General features: G+C 47.0%; 1 protein-coding gene across 5 annotated transcripts in view; it reads left to right on the forward strand.

Annotated features, from left to right (window-relative positions):
* The window catches only part of Lmpt (four and a half LIM domains protein limpet), a 347,866-nt gene that overhangs the window by 113,352 nt on the left and 212,194 nt on the right, over positions 1-22,320 (forward strand). For all 5 annotated transcript variants that reach the window (XM_077682881.1, XM_077682885.1, XM_077682884.1 and 2 more), the window contains exon 2: positions 17,258-17,343. In XM_077682881.1, coding sequence (XP_077539007.1) covers positions 17,258-17,343 — 86 coding nt within the window. The remainder of the gene's footprint in view (positions 1-17,257; positions 17,344-22,320) is intronic.

The raw sequence follows: 22,320 nt of genomic DNA on the forward strand, positions 1-22,320 counted from the left end.
GAGGATGCGTGATACACAAAATATGCAGCGACTTTGCATTGACAGTGTCCGTGTCTGCAAGCCGTGCGTCCGAGTTTCTTGGTCAGTAACGCCCATAGATAGCGTGCATGGATTAGCAGGTAGATGTGTGTACTTATTAGTGAGATGCCTTTCGTTTATTGCAATCAACTACCCCAATTAAATAGGCTTACTGATAGTAGCCTATAAATAGCTGTAGCTGGTATTATTTTATTGACTCTCATTAAAAAAGTACAGAGAGAGAAAACCTTTTATTGAGCACAATAGAGAATGTAGAAACCTATAGTCCTGGAATCCAGGTGTTGTCCTAGCCGCCATATGAAGGATCCTACCACTTTATATTACCAGCTATAATATAACTCATATAACTCATATATACTTTATATAACTCATATTACCAGCACTTTCTGATCCACTAACTGCAATTTTGGGAAAAGCCTTCGTTGGGCAGTGGAAACAAATAGACTGATGGTGTTACTGTAGATGAACTGCCTCCCTATTATTTGCGTTGCCACACCGACACCGCCCATCTAGAACTCGCGCCGTGGTGCTTTAGGGGTGTGGGGGGATCGTTGAGTGTTGTGAGCTTTCACTCCACTAAAAAGCCTGTGAATTAATGCTGCTGACTTATCTGTATGATCCAGTTATGTGGCGACCAAAAGGTGGACATGTCCTCTTTATGTAACCGCATCGACCTCGGTCGGCGCATTGTGTAGCTAATAGAGGACAATGCCGAGGTAGAATATGTAAAAATATGTGGGTGGTGGCACGCAGACAAGAAGCAAAGTTTGTTCCTTCAAATGCGAGGACTACACAGTAGTTCCCGTAATGGAACTGCCCCGTTAATATTACCACAAGCCACAGATTTGCTCAGGAGACCTGGTTTTTTCGCGCGGCATGTACAGCTCTCTCGTCACGGTGATCACGCCGTCGAGGTATGCAAGACCCTGTTCAGTTCGACAGTGTTTCAACTTCTACGCGTATGTGACGATTTTTATGCAGATTACGAATTATTAGGGTGACGCTTTATTTTCCTCATTGATGCCGTTGTACGCCAATACGCCCTGCAGGAAAGCCCACTTTCTCTGACGGTGATGATGAGTGAACCTTTGTGAACTGAAAGGAAAAAAAATCTACCCGTTTGTCTAACGATAATTGGAAAAACGTGAAGCTTCAGTCGCTGAGTTTGTTATTTCATCGTTGAATTTAATTACCTCCGTCCAACGACGATGATGGTGGAACATGAAACTTTCTCGTGATGGATTCCTTGGTTGGCCAATCGTAGCGAAAGTGGTGCGGTACCTCAAGAGTAGGACATATTCTCAGTGTGGGATCGGTTACCGTAATGAGTAGGCCGCGTGTGGTTCGTTCAGCGAAGGAGCAGGCTGCCTTTAACCAAGGTCAGCGCGAGCGGGCTCGTGATCTTCACCCTATACATAAGATCGAACACGTCCCAGAGCGAAGTTCAAAGTTTCGTGGTCGAGCTAGTGCAGACACTACACGTGCCGGTAGAGCAGATCCATATCCTGCTCTGCGGAGACTTCAACGTGGACGTGACCAAGGAGTCGGGTAAACGAATAGAGCTCCGTGCTAGACGAATACTCGTTGCGTCTAAAGACCCAACTTCGACCAATCACTCAAAACCGTTCCTGCGTGGATCTCACGTTTGCAAACAGACTGTATCGAGTCACGATGGCAGAACCTCTGAGGGTCTACCACATCGATCACAGGGCAATACTGTGTAAATGTAAAGTCGTCCGTTCCTAAGAGATCCGGATACAGTCGTGACAGGCAGACTTAAAGGAGCCATTAAGAAAAAATAAAAGTTGGGTTTATTAGAAAGACTGCTTTATCCCGATAACAATGATGCCAATATCATCGCAATCTTCGAAAAAATAACGGAGATATTAAAGAAAAGGTGTGAAGCAGTCGCGACCCCCTTGCCAATTTCCCGCAACTTTTCTATGACGTCACGGAACCTGGTTTGTGCGATTGGCGGCCACATAACTGACCTGTCGCGACGACACGTGACTGGACGTCTGTAATGGGGCCTCTAGTTCCAATTGACCGCATTACTTGAATGCTAACGTACAGTTAAACGCACTGAAAATTATGTTTTTGTTGGCCCGTATGGCGTCCTTCTTGCTCATAACACGTCACTGTGGCGCAAAATTTGAAAGTTTTTAAATACATTTTGCTTTTTTTTTCGTTAAAAAACATCTTTTGGGGCTGTAATGGAGCTGAGTGTGATACTGAATCCGAGTTCTTTCAAATTGTACCAAGTTGCATTTTCTCTTCATGGCTCCTTTAAAAGGAACGTGTCTTCATTCTCTCCCCTTACTTCAAACAAATCAACTGCCCCAATGTCCAACCACAACGATGGGAAAACCCGCAGCTTTAGTGCGTCTACCCGCGTCGAACTGGACGAAGCAGCGCTAAATCCAAGCCAAGCAGACGATCAAACTCAACGATCAAACGCCAAAATAAACGACTAAAGCTTCGCGTTTTCCTATCGTTGTCGTTAGCTCAAGGGGTTCTCAAACAGGAATTTTTGTGTAGAATGCTCTTACCCTGAACTCGTTTCGTTCAAACAAAGAGGCACATACGGAGAGGCAACTGTTTTCCCCAATGAGACAACCCACCATATTGAACCACGAAAAGTCATTATGAACGTGGGGTTTCCATGTTTAATTGTACACATACTGCAAAGGTCTACTTTTAGAATGGGGGCGCAGAAGTGAGCCAGATTGCCACATTGACGGAGTATACGTTGCTGAGGCGCTGCGGGCAGTATGACGTGCGATTATGGCCAACGGCCACAAGAATGAGTCTCACACAACAGAGTATAATATATAACGTGCGATGGCCACGTAATTGATATCAGCGGGGACAACAGTCGGCATTCAAGGAGAACATGTTGAAGAAATGAGCAGCGCCAGTGTGCATTTTTACTGGGGCCCATTGGGAAAAGAACACCTTTTTTTCACCCGCCAAAAGGCTCTTTCTTTGTGCGTATCTGCAAACATTGCAGGAAAGATTTTGAAGAATTCATGGTTTTTGTTGGTAAAAATACAGCTTAAAAAGGGCGAGGGGCATTCGACGAAGTACAGGACAGGAAGCGATGGGAGAGTAAAGGGTTGATTTAAAGAAGAGTCATAGTTATACTTGCACATAAACGAAAAATAAGAAGTTAAAAGAACTTCCACTCAACCTGACAGCTGTCAAGTGAGGAGCAGTGATTCGCCGCAGGGGCTGTGGCGCTGTTCTCCGCTCATTGCTGCCGCCCCTCATGCTCTTCACCTCCCTGTCTCACTCCTCTCTTGGTGAATTGAACAGAGGCTTGTTCAATGCAATTCAATTTTCCCGCCTTTTCAGTTCTCGCGCGCCTTCTCCTGGGACAGCTTGCATCCTCTTCTTTCTCTCTTGCTTCTTCTTCCGCCTTCAACAGCACAAGCGGGAGTTTTTTTGTGCTTGATTTCACCTCGCACGTGCTGGAGCCCTTCTGCGCCATTTTAAACAGCTCGCGTTTTTTAAGTGCAATGCACTGCTTAAGCGACCCTGAACCTGCGTCCACCGGCGATGTCCGCGCACGTGGAGATGGGCGCGCGCAGCCTGGCCGCTGACATGGCACATACCCACGTGGGGGATTGGCCAGGAATCTCCTCGTCTTCCTTGGCAACGGGGGGAGATGGGCGCGCGCTGCCTGGACGCTGACATGGCACATACCCACGTGGGGGATTGGCCAGGAATCGGGCGTCAGAAGGGCTAATGCACCCGCTTAAATGAGTACTGACACGAAATTTCAAAGCTGAGATCCGCTCTAGCAATCAAGTACAACGACAACACAAATAGGTGTCTGTGAATAAATGCATCTTTCTTTCTTTGTAGTTGTGTGTGTGTGTGTGATCTCTCTTTCGCCAACATTACCGAACCGCGCAAATTCAACTCGTGCATTCGCACTTTCACATTCTTCCCCTCGGGGAAATGCGGGGAATTTTTTTTCCTTCGGTGGCCACTTTTTTTTTCGCTTGCTATCGTAAGAACCAACGCGATGAGCATTCCTAGCTAAATGGAAGCGGGACTGCCTGTTAAGTGCATATATTTCTCCTCAAATGTACCTACAGTTTTCTTTGCGCTTAATAATGAGGGCATGGATGACAAGTAACAGTGGTTCCAGGAGTTTCGAACGGTTCTTCCTATATAAACGTCTTGTTCAAGTATGCTCAACTTTGGACCAGAAAGATGAATCGAGGGACTAGCGGATGTCTTTTCGAAGCCTATGGTTGGGTGCGTGACGCCGTGGGAGTCCGTTCGGGTCCGTGACGCCGCGTGTATGCGATGGCTGGATAGTGTTACAGCGGACTAGCTATGACGACAAACCGGGCCCCTAAAGTGCTCTGCACTTAAAATGGCCGCTAACACTCTCGGCGTATTCAGATAAATTGGCCAACTTTAACAACAGCAAGTGCGCACGCACGCACGCATACGCGCGCACGCACACGCATGCACAAACACACACACGCAATAAAACAATAAATAGAAGCTATCTAGGGGCGCCTCACATTTCGCCGTATCATGAAAGAACTGCCACTCGAAGTTTCCTTAAGCCAACTTTAAAGAGCGATATATAGCACACCTTGTGGTGCGAGGTGCACGCGCACCCTGCGGCCGCGCGGGAGGGCCGTCAAAAAGCGAAACCCGGTCGTAAAGCGTTCACGCGGCATTTAAAACGCTCCCGAGCGGCACGCACACACCGAGATGGTCGCCGTTTACTTCAGTCCTTTTGTTCGCTGTGTATACTCGCCGCGGCTGTGGTGGCGGGGCTTAAAGAAGTCGCGAGCGGCTACCGCGCCGGAGGAAGCCGACAGGCGCGTCGGAGCAGGTTTTGTGAATCCTCTTAAATCCCCCCTCGCCGCAGCATCCCGGGGCAAGGAGGCTTCGTTCTCCTTGCGTCCAGGTTGGTCCTACATCACGCCCGGTTTGTTCTGGCAGAATGAGGCGGCTGTGGGAGGTTCCTTGACCTTGCACGGACGCCTCGATTCTTGGTTTGTTCCTCGTTGGGCTTACATCCGTACGTGCCGTTCTCCCCTTACCCTCTCTCTTAACATCTGACCAGATCAAGTGGTAGCCTCCTTTCCCACTCTGTGGAGCGCACAAAAGGAAGGAAGCTTTGTGCATCGAGCACACGTCGTAACGCACAGGCTACTGGAGGTACGGAAGGGTCCCGCGCGCTTTGAACACTCCTTTTGTGATCTGTCTTGTTCGCCGAGGCGCGACAGGCTGCGTTGTGTTGAGCCCGGCGCCGCTCCATCGACTTCCTTCCTCTGTCTGCTGGGACCTATTGAGATTCGGTATGGTAGGTAGGGTTGAATGAAACTGACGCGGGTTTGGTTGCACAAAAAGTTAGGCGCATCCTCGTGGTGTCCTTTGCCTCTGGAAGACACAGACGAACTGCAGCTGTTTTCGTTTTGCTGTGTGAACTTGCGGATGTAGCGGAGGTTGATAGGCCGTAACCAATTTGGTTCGGTGAAGTGGGCCTAAGAGAAAAAAAAACTTTTCGAAAAATCCTAGACAAAATAATCATTGCATTCAGTCGTTGCAAAGGACAGTCACATTAAATTTATGCTTCGCTCGCAAGCTTTAATGCAACAAATGTTTCTGTGGGTGATTCTTGAGGGCGTGCAAAGAAGTGCTGAATTTCAGAACCATATTTCCGACCGGTATGGGGTTAGAAACAATGTCAAAGGTTTGGTCAGGGGTGGTGTGTGTATGTAGGGGGAGGGGGATGAAACACAGGCTGTTCTGTAAATAGTGTGGTTTCCTTTTATCTGCTAGCCGCGCGGGCTCTAGCGGGGCCTAATACAAAAGCGCTGATAAAAGAAAATATCGCTTTTACTCCTTGAAATCCCAATACAGAAGAATTGAGCGTGGTTCGTGATCTACTGGTGTACGTGGCAGCTTACAAACTTCGGATCGGAAACGCGTTCGCTGAGAAAGGACAGTTGGTCTACCGCCCGTCTCGCTTTGCGCGTGGTCCCGCGGCGCGGTTGGAAATGTCGCCAGGAGATTATTTATTACAAAATCCTTGATTATTGTTCTGAAAGGAAATTCTAAACCGTGGATGTATTGGAAGTGCGTTATAATATTACAAGGCATAGGTGGGTGGAGCTATGGACGGAACATACGTCGTTACTGTTACCTTTCACCTCGTAGGAGCGCGAAATATAAATTATGTGTGTGTGGTTTCTTAACGCTTTTCTAAATTTCTCGCATTCTTTTAAGCCTAAATGAACTTAAACATCCTTCAATGTGCTTCGAAGGGGTACACTAGAAGCACTAGAAAAAATCCCGGGCCACCGTCACTAACGTGAAACCTGTGGAAGGGCTAAGAATGCAGGGTATAAGTGTATTCTTGGTGCCTTGGCGTTTTTGCCAACGGAAATGAAACAAGGGGGGGGGGGGGAGTGGGGTAGGGGTATACAGCTTTGCTGCAAATTTGAAGCACTAAGCTCTCTAGCACGGGGCGTAAATGGGTGTCCCGGTGTTTTATAAGTACGCGTTGAGTTCTAGCGCGAGGCATAAACGAGTTTCCCGGTGTTTAATAACGTGACTACATGAAACGGTGATTACGACGACGATTACGACGACGAATGCGAGAGACGCCAACAGACCCAGCTCCTAAGGGGCTTCGCCCCTGAAATATTTATAAGATAAATCGTGTTTAATTGCTTCTTGTGCGGGACCTTTGGGGCAGAATAAGTTGCGTAAAGCGACCTGAATATTTCAGGTTGCGAAGGCATGCAAAATTGACTGGGCCTGTAGTATCATAAAAGACCGAGGCATTGCATGTCCGACCTCGACCCTCTGCCCTTGCACGTTTAAAGAAGTCTTTCGTCTTGTAATCACTGTACGCTACGTTCTGAGATTTGCAGAGATTACTTCTCTAGACGCCTCCGAAAAGTTTTCTAACTGCCCATCTGCTTGCCATCCTTTAACCAGTTATTATGCGCAGAGGTTTTGACCTTCCGTTTTATTCGCCTCCAACTTGAGAGCAGTGGCGTGTGTCAGCACACCATGTAGGCAGGTGTTCGGCGTCACCTGCGTAAGGACATCTGCGGCTTGCAGCCCTTGTAAAGGTGCTATGGCGCCATTCGCAGGAAAAGAGTATGGGTCGGAAGTTCACTGCGGTTCACAGCATACTGTAGACAGCGAGAATGTTTGGGCTAACACTGGCAACACTCGATGCAGAATGTTATGTTCGTGGTTGCGCTAGTTTTTGCGCAGTAACACAACTGCTGTATATTCGGTTTCAAGATATTCATGCAGCTTTGCAGCAGCGGCGAGACGGGGATAGTAGGCTCAGCCAACACTGCACAAAGCAAAAGATCATCCAAGGTGCACCATCTGCGCTCTACCTGTGGCAACAGACGCCGTTAACGTGTTTTTTTTTTGTGGAGGCACTTTGCCGTTGTTGCACCCGCACCTCTTATTTGCTCAAACAATACCTTTTATTTGCTGATTCCTAGCTGCTGTAGTTTTCACTATGCAGCAGCAAGTTTGTGAAGCGGAGTGCAATGTTCTAGCGGAATATACACATTTGCTGAAGTTTCGTGAAATCGCTAAGTCCTGTATCGTCAGGCTAGCCCAATGTCTGGTAGAATGCATCATAAGTAACAGAAAACTATCAAAACTAGTTCTATAATCGACACAGGAAGCTGTGCGCGTCATGTGATGCGCCATCTCGTAGCAAATGCGTAAAAAATGGCGTAATCGATGACCATGCGCTTTAACGCAACGCTGGCAGTGTTCTTAAACTGTTCCTCTTTGGCGTATTTTCGTACACTCGCGCAGATTTGTGCACGCCAGTCATATTTTCATTTGGATTGCTCATTTTAGGAGTTGCACGTTGGGGCAACGGGTCATTTAAAGACAAAGCTCTGGTCAAACTATTTTACAAGAACCCGTAAGCGAACTTTGCTACAAGATATTTTAAACGTATTTTATTGGGAGCATCAGGCGTTTCAAGAAAACAGAAAAATATATAGACTAAAAAGTAGCTCCCGCCACAAGCAAGTGGCAAAATCTTTCATGCAGTAAAAGCACTACACTGTTTAAATGAGACATATTCGAGGTCCCCAGAACTACACGGTGGGGAAGTTGCGGCCAGGTTGTGGTGCAGAAATGTGGGTACGCAAGTGCAAGTTTGGGAAGAACGTTCGAATACCGTTTAATTTGACAATGGAATGGAACAAGAAAATATCTGCAAGGACTGACAAACAGATTCTAGTTCATAATTAGAAAAGGAAATGGGCTTGGGCGGGACGGGTCGTGCACATGAGGGACAACAGGTAGACCATCCGTCTAACGGAGTGGCTGCCAGTAGGCCGTAAACGCAACAAGGATAGGCAAAGGACTCGATGGAGGGATGAAATGAGATAATGCGGCAAATGCGGCAAAGGATGGACTCTGCTACCACAGGATAAACGCGGCTGGAGATCTTTGTGAGACGCCTTCGTCCTGCAGTGGACACAACCAGGCTGATGATGATGATAGGGAACACGGAATGGTCGTGTGAAAGGCTATGCTTAGAAGTAACTAGGAATCCGTGGTTCTCTTAAAAAGAGATTTGCTCACCTTCGCACACACACACACAAAAACAGTGTAAGCCCACCGTGGAGGCAGCAAGGATGCAAATGAACGGCGTTCCGCATCCCTGGTTTCAGAAGAAGGAACCCTGCTGCGCGGCCGTGCCATTTGATAACTCCTTGCTGTTGTTGTTGGCGCTGTTGTCATCGTCGCATCCCCGCTCACGAAGCACGGAGTACGTGTTTTGAATGGGGCCTGCAGCGCACTCGGGCGCGGAACACGTTTAACGGGTCGGGGAGTGCTGTGTCCGCCACCTTGCTATTCAGAAAGCCTCTTCACGACGACGTCATTACGTAACGAAAGGAGGAGCTCCTTTCCGTTTAAAGCGAAACTCGTAAGAAATAATTCGAGGGATTAGCGGGATATGTTAAACAGGTGGCGAGAAAAGCGCTGTTTGCAGGTGGTCTTCTTTTTTGTTATGCTATTCGTCGTCCTCGCCTTGGGGCTGTGCCTTAACATGGTGCGCAAGCTCCTTCAGACGTTGTTGTGCCGGCGTCGACGTAAGTCCGAAGGGTATTACCGTTTTGACAGTGAACGAGGAAAAAGAGGAAACGTCCTCGATACTCCCACAGCCGTGGCCTAAATTGCACGAACTCATACATACGAGAGAGCTGAAAATACGGGTCTGCCGTATTCGCGCAGCTATAGGTGGGCTTGTTTTGTAACGGCTCCCGGTACGGCGCCCGGTGCGGCACCCGGTAGCGTATTTCCAAACTCTTCGCTGCGCAGAGCACCCACGTGACATGTGTGTTAGCGCGATGCAGAACGGTAATTAATGTCGTCATTGGCTGCGCCTCAAACCTAAAGCGACCTAAAACATGCCAAATAAATATTAATAACAAAAACATCAAGCAGGTATTTGTTTCGAAAAAATTAAGTATATACAAAACGGTTAACTAACGAAAAAAAAAAACTAAGATATAGTCCTGCTGGGGCTCGAATCCAAGCCACCAGCGCCAGTCCTCAGAACTTTACATGGAGGCCACAAAGCCCTTAACAGGCGCTGAAAAGCCTATACCGCGTGCAGTGACATCACACGAGTGAGGTGAGTGCTCTGGGCAGCGTAGCGTTTGGAAACACGCCGCCCCGGTACGCAGTCGGTAGGCCTGCGCATGCGCACAGCCGGTCTCGCCACCTCTGCGCACGCGCAGTACCGCCGGTTGGCTACCGCGTACCGTACCGGGACAGGGTCTCCGCTCTGCCATAACTATCTAATATATTACACCTACTACGCAAAAAAAAAAAAAAAGAAAAACGGGATTTCATCACCACGCTTATATAGAATAACAAATGCGTTGTGCAGATGGCGGGAATTAAAGGCTGGTTTGGAGCTCAGAAGAGTTGACGCAACAAGTGTTGATGCGAGCAAAACGCTACTTCCGGCAGCACTTCCCCGTTGGCAGCGTTGGCGCGTGACTCGGCTTCACGGCGACAGCAGCAGGTCACTCGAACGGGATCGGGAGGCCCTCGACGGCGCGATAACGGCCCCGTTTCATAGGCACCCTTGGCTCGCGGCCGCCGGCGGTGCGATTGACCACGAGGTCGGTCAGCCCTTCCTGCTGCGCGCGTTGACCCTGGCCGTGCGCGCTTCCGAGAGCGCAGCGCTGACCTTTTCCTATCAGCGGCCACACCGCTTCCTCTGATGGGGATGTGGTGTCGGTGGTGGAGCCGCCTTCTTCAATAAGCACAGAGTATAGGCCCTCTTCTATAGGCTTTGGATATTCTTGATCAATCAATCACCAAACCTTCAAAGACCGAAATCGCAAACGAAGAACGAACTCACGCGACAGTTTTTCGCGTACTAAGTAAACGCATATACGAACGATGTAAATATACCGATACACCCGCCGCGGTGGCTCAGTGGCTAAGGCGTTGCGCTGCTGAGCACGAGGTCGCGGGTTCGATTCCCGGCCGCGGCGGCCGCTTTTCTGATGGAGGCGAAAAGCAAAAACGCCCGTGTGTACGAGATTTCGGCGCACGGTAAAGATCCCCAGGTGGTCAAAATTAATCCGGAGCCCTCCACTACGGCGCGCCTCATCGCCTGCGTTGCGTCGGCGCGTTAAACCCCCACAATCAATCAATCAATCAACGTCAAATGTGGGAAAATAGTCTGTTTTTCAAGGAAGGCAGCCTAAATACCAGCAAACGAGTGGTGTTTAGGTTGACTGCCGAAAATGCAGCGGGCCCGAGCGTTGAAGTTTGTTTATACAGGGTGATCAAAATTAGGTCGAGAGGTATTTATTAAAACTGGACGCTTAGATTTACGTGAAGACCACCTATACAGTGAGGTTACACGCCCAGTTGGAGACAGAATTAGGTGGTAATTATTGCTGTCAGTGGCATAATTAACTGAACTCGAGTAATTAACTTTTTAGTGGCTGCAGTAACCAGTCAAGTTTGTATTCGAACGTTAGACGTAATCGTGTTGCTACGCAGTTTCATTTGGCGGAATTCTTGTAGCGCATTCCTAGTCCGAGATATCGAACTGCGAAGTTGAATTGCCGTTCGCATGATTACGCATGATAGTGAAGACCGGCGCAAAACTCCTCCCCTTTGTTCTGTGTTTCGATAGCGGTTCTGAGTACTGCAGATTGCGATAACGCCAGCCAAGACTGAAAGGGTGCCAGTTATCACTTTCGCCCATGCCTCCACCCCGTTGTCCAGCTAAAAACCGTACACAACAGGCACGTGACAAAGGGAAGAGCTTTGCGCCGGACCTCACTTTCTTGCAGGCGTAATCATGCGAACGGCAATTAAACTTCGCAGTTGGATATCTCGGAGCGCGAATGCGCTAGAAGAATGCTGCCAAATAAAACTGAGTAGAAACACCATTGCTTCTAACTTTTCAATACAAACATGCCTGCTTAGTGCAAGCACTAAAAAGTTAATTATTAAATTTTAATTTATTGGGCCACCGACATCACAAATTGCCACCTCATTATGTGTCCCCCTGGGCGCATAACCTCAATGTAGAGATAGTCTTCATGTACATCTAATTGCCTAATTAAAAAAAAAAAACATGTCGACTTAACTTTGATCACCATTGTATAAGAGCTGGAATCGTTCCGGGCTCGATATTTATGTGCCGTGTTGCGGTTTAGTTTTTGTTGGTAAGCAATTCTTGTGAGAATTTTGTGCGTGCCTTAGATACATTAATTGGTGTTTGTTGGTGACTTTCGTTCTGACTTATACAACAGCTCCATGGCTTTCATACAAGGTAGGGTCAAGGATTCTATTCTGAACCAACTGCCAAAGCTCTTAGCGACAGCGGATGAAGAACCCAGCTGCCTTTAGCCGAGGAGAGTGCCAAGCACGACTGTGCAATCTAATTTTTATCTGCAGTTTACCCTCCAACTGCGTGTGCAAACTTTAGTTGAGCCAACTTCCCCTCCGCTGGCTCCCCTTTCGGCAAAAAAGACTTTTGGCTTCTCATCTTGAATCACTTCTATTCAATTTGCAATCGTGTTCGATGGCTTGCATGACTCAATGCTTCTATTTCGCTGAATACAAGATTTTCATTTCGTATTGGTTCGAAGCTTACGGAGCAGTTTACCACCAAGGCTGAGTATGTTTGCCGATGTATGGAACTTCCGTCCGCAAAAATGTATCAGCGCAGGCTTGTTAATTAGGCTTAAAGCCCAAAGGGTGTCGTGTGTTAGAAATGTTACAGAAATAGAGCTGGTTACATTTCTTACATGCAGTATCTTCAGTTACTGTGCTTTGCAGCCCGACCAATAAGTAAATATACGTATAATTAAATTAATAACGGAAACGCAGCGGGTCGCTGGACTAATAATATGCCGCTAATGCCGCCGCCCTCCTTGTCATTGCACCGTTGTTTATTTGGGAAATCTAGTAAAGCAACTGAATTTAAACGCGTGTCGATTTTAGCGGAACATTCTGATTGCAAAACACTGGCCGCGTATCTGCTCCTTTCGTTGCAAATGTCGACAAAAGGCTACAGTCTTTGTCGACATTTGCCAAGTAACTGCCTCCCTTTGCTTTCCCGCTCACTTCTCATGTTGTTAGTCTTCCGTCACGCTCCTCCCAAGGTAAACATACTAAAGGTTGCTCAAGTCAATTTAAATTTACCGCGTTCCACTGCTCCAGGCCGGGTGCCTCGATGCCAGCGCTGCCGTACGGCGCAGACGCGCGTGAATTGAGTCGCCTTACTACAACATTTATAGAACCACGTTTCCCTTCTGCACGTGCGTTCCACGCGGTACGTGGAATCTATCTAGTAAAACGGTTCGTTGCTGTTGCCGTTTGATTTCTTAAATACCGCCATGAGCTATAGGAGCGCTAGCAACAGCAGGCGACGATTTTCTGCAATTGATGTAGTATTTCATTTGCTATCGTAGAAAACAAGCCTTCGTGAATTTTTAAGTAAAAGAACACTGCAGATATCACTCTTGTATTGGTTTTCCGCCTCATGTTTACGTGATGTCTTCTTCTTGTTCAACAATGTTCACAAGTATGAGTGGTAACACCGGACTTAAATGTTTAGATTTGGTAGTGTATAACTTTATTGCGCAGATTCTGTTTCACTTTGGCTGGGTGGCTCAATCGAGTCTCAGTCTGACAGACAGACAGACAAACAGACATACAGACAGACGGAAATTTCTGGGTTTAAGTAGCCCAAGAAAGACTATCGTCTTTAAATAACTCGGTTATGTTTTAAGAAACTAAGGGGAAAATAAAACCTGAGAGGACTTCCGTATTTGACTCTACACCCCCCCACCCCCCACCCCACTACTCCAGCGAACTGAAAATTCTGGTATCAAGAAGCATGGACAGAACAAGTGAATCGGCGTGGGGTTGCCAACTTTTAGACACGGTGGTTGTAACCAAAACTGGACCGGGGCGTGATTCACTACAGTATTTTTTCAGCACGAGACGGTACATAAAAGGGCAGTCTGGACTACTGAGCACACACGGGTGAGCGCCGCAGTAAAGTCACTAACTCCGCACTGTATTGCCCGAAGATTATGCAGGAAAATTGTTACAACTGTAGGGAATTGCTCACAACATTGGCTGTGGGGGCGTTCAAATTTGTCGGATCTGTCCACGGCCCCAGATTTCTGCCGAACGAGCAGGCAAGAACATTTACCAGATCTATTTCTAAACAAAGTGGAGAGAAGCGCGAAAGCTAAAATTACGTCGAACCTTCGCTCGTCAATCCTTCGATCGTCAAACCTTCAAATCCCCGAATTGCAAACGAAGAACAAACTCATGTGACAATTTTTTTTGCGCACTAAGTAAACGCATGTACGAATGATCTAAATGCATACCGATACCCGCCGCGGTGGTTCAGTGGCTAAGGCGTTGTGTTGCTGAGCACGAGGACGCGGCCTCGGTTCCCGACAGCGGCGGCCGCTTTCCTGATGGAGGTGAAGAGCAAAAACGTCCGTGTGTTCGAGATTTCGGCGTACGTTAAAGATCCCCAGGGAGTCAAAGTTAATCCGGAGCCCTCCACTACGGCCCGCCTCATCGCCTGCGTTGCGTCGGTGCGTTAAACCCCACAATCAATCAATCAATCAATCAATCAATCAATCAATCAATCAATCAATCAATCAATCAATCAATCAATCAATCAATCAATCAATCAATCAATCAATCAATCAATGGAATGCACAGCGATACGTGGTTTATGCGATAAAGGCATAGTATTGTACTCCATCTTCATGATCGATGTGTGTATTGTCTTGTCTTGAATCGTTCGTTTTTCGCGATTTTCAAGTAACCACAATGGAAAATCAGTTTGACGCACCGGCAGTGTGTCCAGAGATACTTTGAAAGCTCTTCGGTCGACCAACCGGTCTATGGGGAAATGCACCAGTTTTTTTGACAGGACACCATCGGTCCCACTAAAGCAGCTTTCGCTTTAAAAAACTCTGCATTTCTTTGGACTAGGGGGTTAAAATTATCGAATAACCACCGTGTTGGGCATTTCAGACACCACGGACGAGCATTTATTGCATAGATTAAAGCGAAAGTTGAAAATGTTAACTAAGTCACACAAACAGTTTGACTAAAAATAATCAATGGTTTACCAAGTGCAATACTATTTCAACCTCATGCTTGAAGACGACAGTGTGTTACATGAAATTTTTGGTTCGTCGAAACTAATTTTCGATGAACTTACAAACAAGACGCAAAAGTCTAAGAGTTACCAAAGTAGCACAGATGCTACACGCACTGTGTTAAACCGATGACTGCGAGGACGCCAGTACAACTGCTTCTGTTCATTCCCATTAAAAACAAAAACACCTGTATTAACCCCGATACCCCAGTCCTCCAATGTCCGCCTCGTGTGTTACGTACATCTTCATCGTAAATACGAAATTTGTTTTGTAATCCCGTTGGGCATGTCTCTACACCACATGGCGACTTACAAAACTCAATAAAGTAAACCTTGAAAACAAACGCTTGCCCTCCTTGTTTTACTGATTTCTCGGGCTAGGCGCGTGTCCGGTCGGCGATAAAACTAAACGCCATTTGAAATAAAACTGCGCGCGGCGATCTCCTCGCAACGACCACGATTGGGGCCGACACTGGCGTGCGAGAGGCCATCAAACGCCAAGAAACACGACTGTCGGGTCTATAAAAAGCCAGGGGACTGAGTGTTTGCGCGAGCACAGCAGCGCACAGCCTGTTTCCCAGATCTATAACCGCGAAAGGGCGCTGGAGAAGCGTTGCTGGGGCGTCAGGGCCGATAAGCCACTTAGCGGAAGGGGGAAGTTCGGAAACACCGCCAAGACCATGATGCCTGCTTCGGTACTTTGTCAGGCCCCGCTAGGCCTTCCCTAGTATACTAACCGGCATCTTCGTGTGCCTCCTGGCGAAGTGTTTCGATGCCTGCGAAGCAAATATTCACCAGACTTCATACCGCTACGTTTCAGGTAATACAGGCCTTTAACATAGGGGGTGTTGCCGTATAGCCTATCTGCCGCCATACACTCGTCTATAATACAGGCTGCCTGATGGTACACACGCATGCGAGTTTTAGTGCCGTGCATAAAATGGGCCGCCCTGACCGATAGCTGGTGGTTTTGAGGTACGAGGTAGCGTGACGTCACACGCTCCTCGTGGTTTAGTGCCGCGTCTAGCGACCTCAGGTGGGCCGGGCCCGTTGAGTGGATGCCTTGTCAATAGATGTCTGCGACCTAGTTTCTCGATGTAGCGAGGCTGCTGGGAAGGGTTTCCCAGCAAGCTTGTCGTAACCACGCTAGCAAGGTTGTTAAAATCAGTGTTTGCCGCCGCTATATCTTTCCGGTACTCATATGCGTGTCCCAATTAAAAAAAACAATGCGCAACTCGTATGGTTGAGTAGTGAGAATAGTTGGCTGCTTAGCTCGCGGCTCGGAACCAAAGTGCCTGTTTCGGCGTGTTGGGTGGCATAATTAGCAGGAAAAACAGCGCACTGATCATGTGTGAGCCGACACTCTGCTCTAAAGTGGCTGTTCAAGCGTGCTGGTTAGACACAACGGGCCAAAACAGAGCAGCGCTTATGTGCCCACGAATGGCTCATAAGCGCTCGTGGACTTCACGTCCTTCTTCTGTCCTCGTTCCAGCGACGCTATGTTTTTATCCCGTCAATCGTGGCTCTGCACTTTGTATTCTCTCTCGAGGTCGCCGATGAAGGCGGGGTACGAAAATAACCCTTATCACGAGGTTCTGACGCGTGTTGAAGAACCCCAGATGGTCTTAATGTTGCGAGCCATAAACTACGACGCCTTTATGGGCCGGATATCGCCCTGGCGCTTCATTTAGCTAAGGCACGTCGAATCGAATGGGAATAACGGAGACCGTAGGAGGATCTATATTTTAGTAGCGAATTTCGTGTTCGTGGGAACGTTTGGGCATTTGCATCTTGAGTACAACAAATGCATCCTTCAGTTATTGCAGAAAGAGGACTCTGGTGGTGATGTAAGGACGTGGCCTTATTCGAATAAAATTAACGCAATATTAGGTGCAAGCAGTTGAATTGCGATAATAGAAATGGAAATAAAGCGCGTGCTAAGCAATGAGGAACTCAGCTGGTGCGAAGATAACACCAGCGTGTACGTCACATGTTTAGACCTTTCAAAAATAAAACATGCCCTTCATATATTTAGTTTTTTAGGGATGGCATCCCTGACTTAAATTTCCGACCTGTCAAGTACACATGCGAATTTTCAGCCTAGTAAAAAACCTATGAACAAAAGGCGAACTGTCCGTTCGTAGTGCACAAAAACTAAAAAAAAAATAACTTGTCTGCAGCTTGACTCCACAAGCTTGCTTTAGTCTGGATGCCGCTTTCTGTGAAGCCAAAATTTTCCTGTAAAACCAATTTCTGCAGCAATTGCTCGGCAATGTCCCGAAGCCTAAATAAACGCTCCGTAAAAACAGTCATTTTAGGATCGTCACGGCATCAGGATCTTGTTGCCGGGACCTTGTGTGAGTTTCGAATTCTGATTCTTTATAGCGTTCGCCCGATCAAAAGGGAGACTTACGTCTTTTCAATTGAAGAAAAGTGCTCTTGCGGCGACAACACACGATAAAATTGTCGCAAAGTGACGTTTTGTTCACTAAGATCTCTGTTTCCGTGCAGGGCGTCCTGGTTCATGAAGTCGACGAAGGGCAACCCTGCCTGACCTGCAAAGACAAGTGCCCGGGTTTCAGTCCCCATCTCTGGAGGTGAGTCGCAGCAACAGATTTGCTTTGTTTTTAATGCATGCGCGGTGTATATGAAGTGAAACGGAATAAGTGAAAGCACTCGAAAGTCAAATCGTGCCTGATGATATTGGAGTCGGCCCTATGCGAATGGGAAACCACTTTCACAGCCTCACGTCATGTGCCAATACAGTTGAACCTCGTTATAACGAACACTGATATAGCGAATTATCGGCTATAGCGAACTAAATACGAACTTTGGTTGGTCAGGCTTCATTTCAATAACACCTATTCCATTATATCGAAAGTGAAACTGTGAGGGCCGCGCATATTATCGGATATAACGAAGAAATATTTGACCAGCAGGCTTAGAAGCTACTTGGAAAAACTCCCAGCGTCCGAAACTGCAGAACTAGAAAAAGCCCCGTTGTTCGTGGACACTGTGGGAAACTTCATTCTGCTCAGTGCTGTAAATAGCCACCAGACAAAGATCATATCCTTCCTAAAAAAATAGGAACGTAGGCCTGTTTTGTTAAATGAACTTTGTTCTGTTGTAATCTCCCGTTTCATGTTCTGGTTCGCTGAGCTTGAAATGCCACAGGGAGAAAGATGAGGGTTACCTTGTTTATAGTAGGTTCGAAGATTAATATAATGCGTTTTTGTATGAAGGATTTTTGTGGGAGCAAGATTAACGATTGTTCTGAACCGATTTTTACCTCTACTGTTACAACGAATATCGGATATAACGAACTAAATTACTCTGCTGATGCTACTTCCTTATAACGAGGTTCGACTAAACGTTTTGCCTTGCATTGAGATATCAGCCATGGCTATCGCCCAGAGAAAAAAAAAACGTCAATGGAGCGGATTTTAAGTGCATACAAGCGTGTTTTGGAGCACACTAGGGATGCACGTTGTGAGGTCGAAATTGCGTACGGTGTGGAATGATTCAGTTTTGTTAACTTACTGCTGCCTGCAGGATGCATGTACTATAAAAAGCATAACTCAGCCTTTGGGAATTGTGTGGGACTGTACACAGAATATACTAGCTACGTGTTTGCAGAACAGTACCATAAATAATGAAAAAAAAAACTCATGTAAAAAAATAGTACGCCCTTGTATGGTACCGTAAACCAACGCGCCGTTTCTCCCCCTTTGTGTCTTGCAGCTATCGGAATACTTGTTCCTGTAGATAAATAAATCTTTCTGTCTAGCCTTAAACCTCCTAAAAAAGTAGAAAAGGGTGTGTCAAAAAAAGCCATTTGTTCCTTTCAGCCGTGGAGGGCCTAAAGAGGGAGTTGTGTTTTTTAAACCATCGGATTACAACTACCGCCTCATGAATAAATATCGCCATTTTTCCCTAGGTGTTTTACTGTGCATGGAGGAATACACTGCAACCTGAAAATAGTTTTTATTTATGTTAGTACCATTACACCTCGGATGCTCAAAGGGGATATGGTTCTTCTGGCAAAGGCCATGAATAGAAAGTCACACCATAAATATCCCACTTGTAGTTCATAAAATGGATTATTTGTTATTTCATTAGGGTTCAATGCTTTTGAATCAGGCTGGGATTCAAGAATCCTCACTTTTACAAGAAACAGCTTGGCGATTATTTGGGTCGTGCGGCTGCATTTCTTCTACATCGAGTAGAAAATTCACGGACGGCCCTAAACACTGTTCTGCGATTCTAACGCACCTACAGGGGAATTGGGGTTACGTTGAAATCGATGAACAAAGCGCTGCGGAGGCGCAAGCAAAACTTCTATAGCTGTGAGATACAAACGCCGCACCAAAAAAAAAATTACATTCATGGCCTAACCCCTGAGTCTCTGAAGACGACATTGTCAACGGCGATGATTGTCTTGGCGACTCGTCGACAAAGACGAGAACGACTGTGACGATGATTCCTTTATTTCCTACAACCTACCGGCCACTCGACAGACAGGCGGAGAGATCCTACATGTATGGTCTTTAAAGAAACATCCCTGGAGAAAAACAGAAATGGCTACGGAAGCGAAGAGTTTTCTTGTAATCGTGTTGTTGCAATTCTATGCTGCGCTCCACTCCTAAATCAATGATGCTTGTTTTTGCAATAGGAAACCCTGTAACGTGTTCACATCTGTTATACATAGCCAACTACATCAACCCTGCGAGGTGAAGCATACCTTTTTATCAGCGGTCGCGTTTGGTGAAGGCTGCCTGTGTGGGCATGTTGAATACGCTAGATTGTGCATCGAAGTTATTAAGCGCAGTATTTAAAAGTATACATCCTTCCGCACCCAGTCAGGCACATCCATCTTCTGAGCGGATGGCACATTGCGTAGGGAAGAAGTATATCTCGATAAGGAACGAGGTGATGAGTGTTGTTGATGTGCTAGCTAGTGTAGGCGCAGTGCGGTGTTGGTCCCACTGGTCTGGATATTCTGACCAGCTACTTACGTGTTCTGGCGTTGTACCTGCTGAACTCTTATCTTTCTATTTTGTCAGCCGTATCTCGTATGATACGTTCATTACGGCTCCCTCCCTAGGCAGCGGTGGTGGATCCATGGCTGAACACGCTTGTTAACCAAATAGCAGCGGGTTCAGGTTGGGTGCGTCAAACTGCGGTATCACGTCTAGCTGATTCCTTGTAGACTTCAGCAGAGAATCTCGACTTTGTAATCTTACGTCCGCCTTCAGTTGTTCGGTGCTATAGTTGTTCAGTTGTTCGGTACACGGCACGACCAAATCCCATTGAAGAGTTGGAGAAGACTCGCTTTGGTTAAAAAGCGTACGTATAATGATGTAACTGCCAATGAGTATTGATATTAACACTTTGCTTTATGGGTTGCAAGTACTGGTGGCACGAAACTGAACAAAATTGGGTGTCACAGCGTGATTACAATTTTTGATGCAAGTTAACTGTTGTGCTTGACTTGTAATTTTTTAGACCGCTCGGCAGGGATTCTTCTACAACTTTTTGTTTTTAGATGCGACGCATCTCTTGCTCGGGGGTATGTACCTCCATTGTCGTTGTCGCGCCGTTGTCCGCACGCTCACTGCACATGCGCAAACTCTCCTCCGTTCTCGCCAACAGCTGCGTGCAACGCACTCTTTCTGTCTCATTATCATAACAGCTGCGCGCGCTTCGCTGACGCTTCTCTCTCGCATTTGCTCTCGCGGCGCATGCGCAACTCTCCTCCGTTCGTCTCCTCTCTTTCAAGTGCTGAATATAAAGCGGTGAGCGCGCTGCGCCGGTTCAGTCAAGGGCGTTCGCTTGACTGCGCTTGACTTTGCTTGTGCTTCGCTTGACGACGACGACTCCGTTGCTTCTTCCGATGTAGTGCGATGGAAGCAACAGTCCCGTCAGCGAGTGGTTTGACACAATCGAGTACCAGCGTCAATCCAAACGCTGATGGCAACTCTCTCATGTCGCGTATGCATGTGCATGAAAAGTAAAATTACGCCCATCTTCCCGCGTATGAGAACACCCGCATGTGATGGAATGCATCATACGCGTTCACAACACGTTTCACGTGATTTAGAGAATCAACCCAATGAAAACGCCAATTGAACCCCCCCCCCCCCCCCCCCGATGCCTCGCATCACGTCAGGGTTCCCTCGCGGGAAGATGGGTGTAATTTTTTGTATAAAGTTAAACATAAATAAAAGCGCAACTTTTGCTTCATCCTCTCGCCGGTGACCTGGATGCATCTTTTTTCTCGTAGATTCCTTGAAGGCTTAAATTATAGCGAAGTCTTTCCCGGTTTTCCTGGCAGTGTGTTTCTTTTACAGCCCATAATTACGTTTCCTAGATCACCTAACCGGCTCGGTTAACTTTCTGCTTTAATCCCTCCAACGGGTAAACGACCGTCTGAACTCTCCGCCCAAGGCGGCCCCAAGGCCTACTCAGCCCTTCGCAAGCTCGGCTGATCTTTCGGGCACAGGGCGTTCGTTGACCAGTGAAGCGAGCTGCATGGAGCCGTGCTACTTTACATAATTGCACCTCGTTGGCGTCCGGCATCGCCACATAGCGGAACCAATGGCGCCCGACCTCTGAACGTTCCTGTGGCTTTCTTCCATGTAGGCGCACCGCCGAGGGCAACATGCAGTGCGATTTTGAATGACTGATTATGAAGCAAAAGAAGAAATTACCTCGGGTGTTTAGAGTTCGTCTGGATAACACACTTGTAGCATTCCTTGTGCGCATAAAGGAAGTATCCCACGATGTTGCAGTGCTCTAAAAGGCTGTAAAGAGCATGAATGTTTTTGTACACATTCGTTCAACCGATAAGGGGTGAAACCTTTTTTCCTTCATGCTTCATATTGCCAGCAGCTACGCTGTGGGATTCGTTTTGTTTATGCTTTGTGAACACGTGGCTAGGCTTTGTTGTCTTTTGTTTTAAGACGAGCGTTTGTTGGCTCCTTGTGTCGCATTCCGCGCAGGTAATTTGATAGAGAAGAGGTGTCACCTGTTTCTTGCTTGTTCGACAATGTTTTCAATTAAATTTAATGGTTTCAGAAAAGGCAGTATTTACAGAAAAATTCACCCAGAGCACACAGACGCTGGTCTGTGAAGGTCGAGTGATTCTTCATCTTTGGTGTTTCCTTCCAGTTAAAGAATGGTACACGTTCACCTGAATAAACTGTTTTCCTTGTACAGCACTGCGTCGTCCTCAGATACTTACCCATGTCAATCAGCGGCTGAGAACCGCATTCATTTTAAAGCACGCAAGGATTCAGATACGTAGCAGTGACTGCAAACCGCCTGGTCAAACAAAACCACGGAAATTTGTCGCAAAGTGGAGGTTAGGTTCACTCAAAAATGCTACCGGCTATTTGTGAGTAACCCTCAACCATTCGTGGTTTCTAGGGACTGACGTTTTTATGCACGACGTAACAGCTTTCAACTCTGTTTACCACCCAAGATGACAAAAAATAAACTCTTCCTGTCTTCAGACGACGCTCCGGCTCACGAAGAATGTCGCCACGTCCTCTGGTAACCGTCCCAACTCTTTC

The sequence above is a fragment of the Haemaphysalis longicornis genome, unplaced genomic scaffold, assembly GCF_048455015.1.
Source record: "Haemaphysalis longicornis isolate Haplotype H1 unplaced genomic scaffold, Haemaphysalis longicornis Haplotype H1 scaffold_9, whole genome shotgun sequence".
In the NCBI taxonomy this organism is placed as follows: Eukaryota; Metazoa; Arthropoda; class Arachnida; order Ixodida; family Ixodidae; genus Haemaphysalis; species Haemaphysalis longicornis.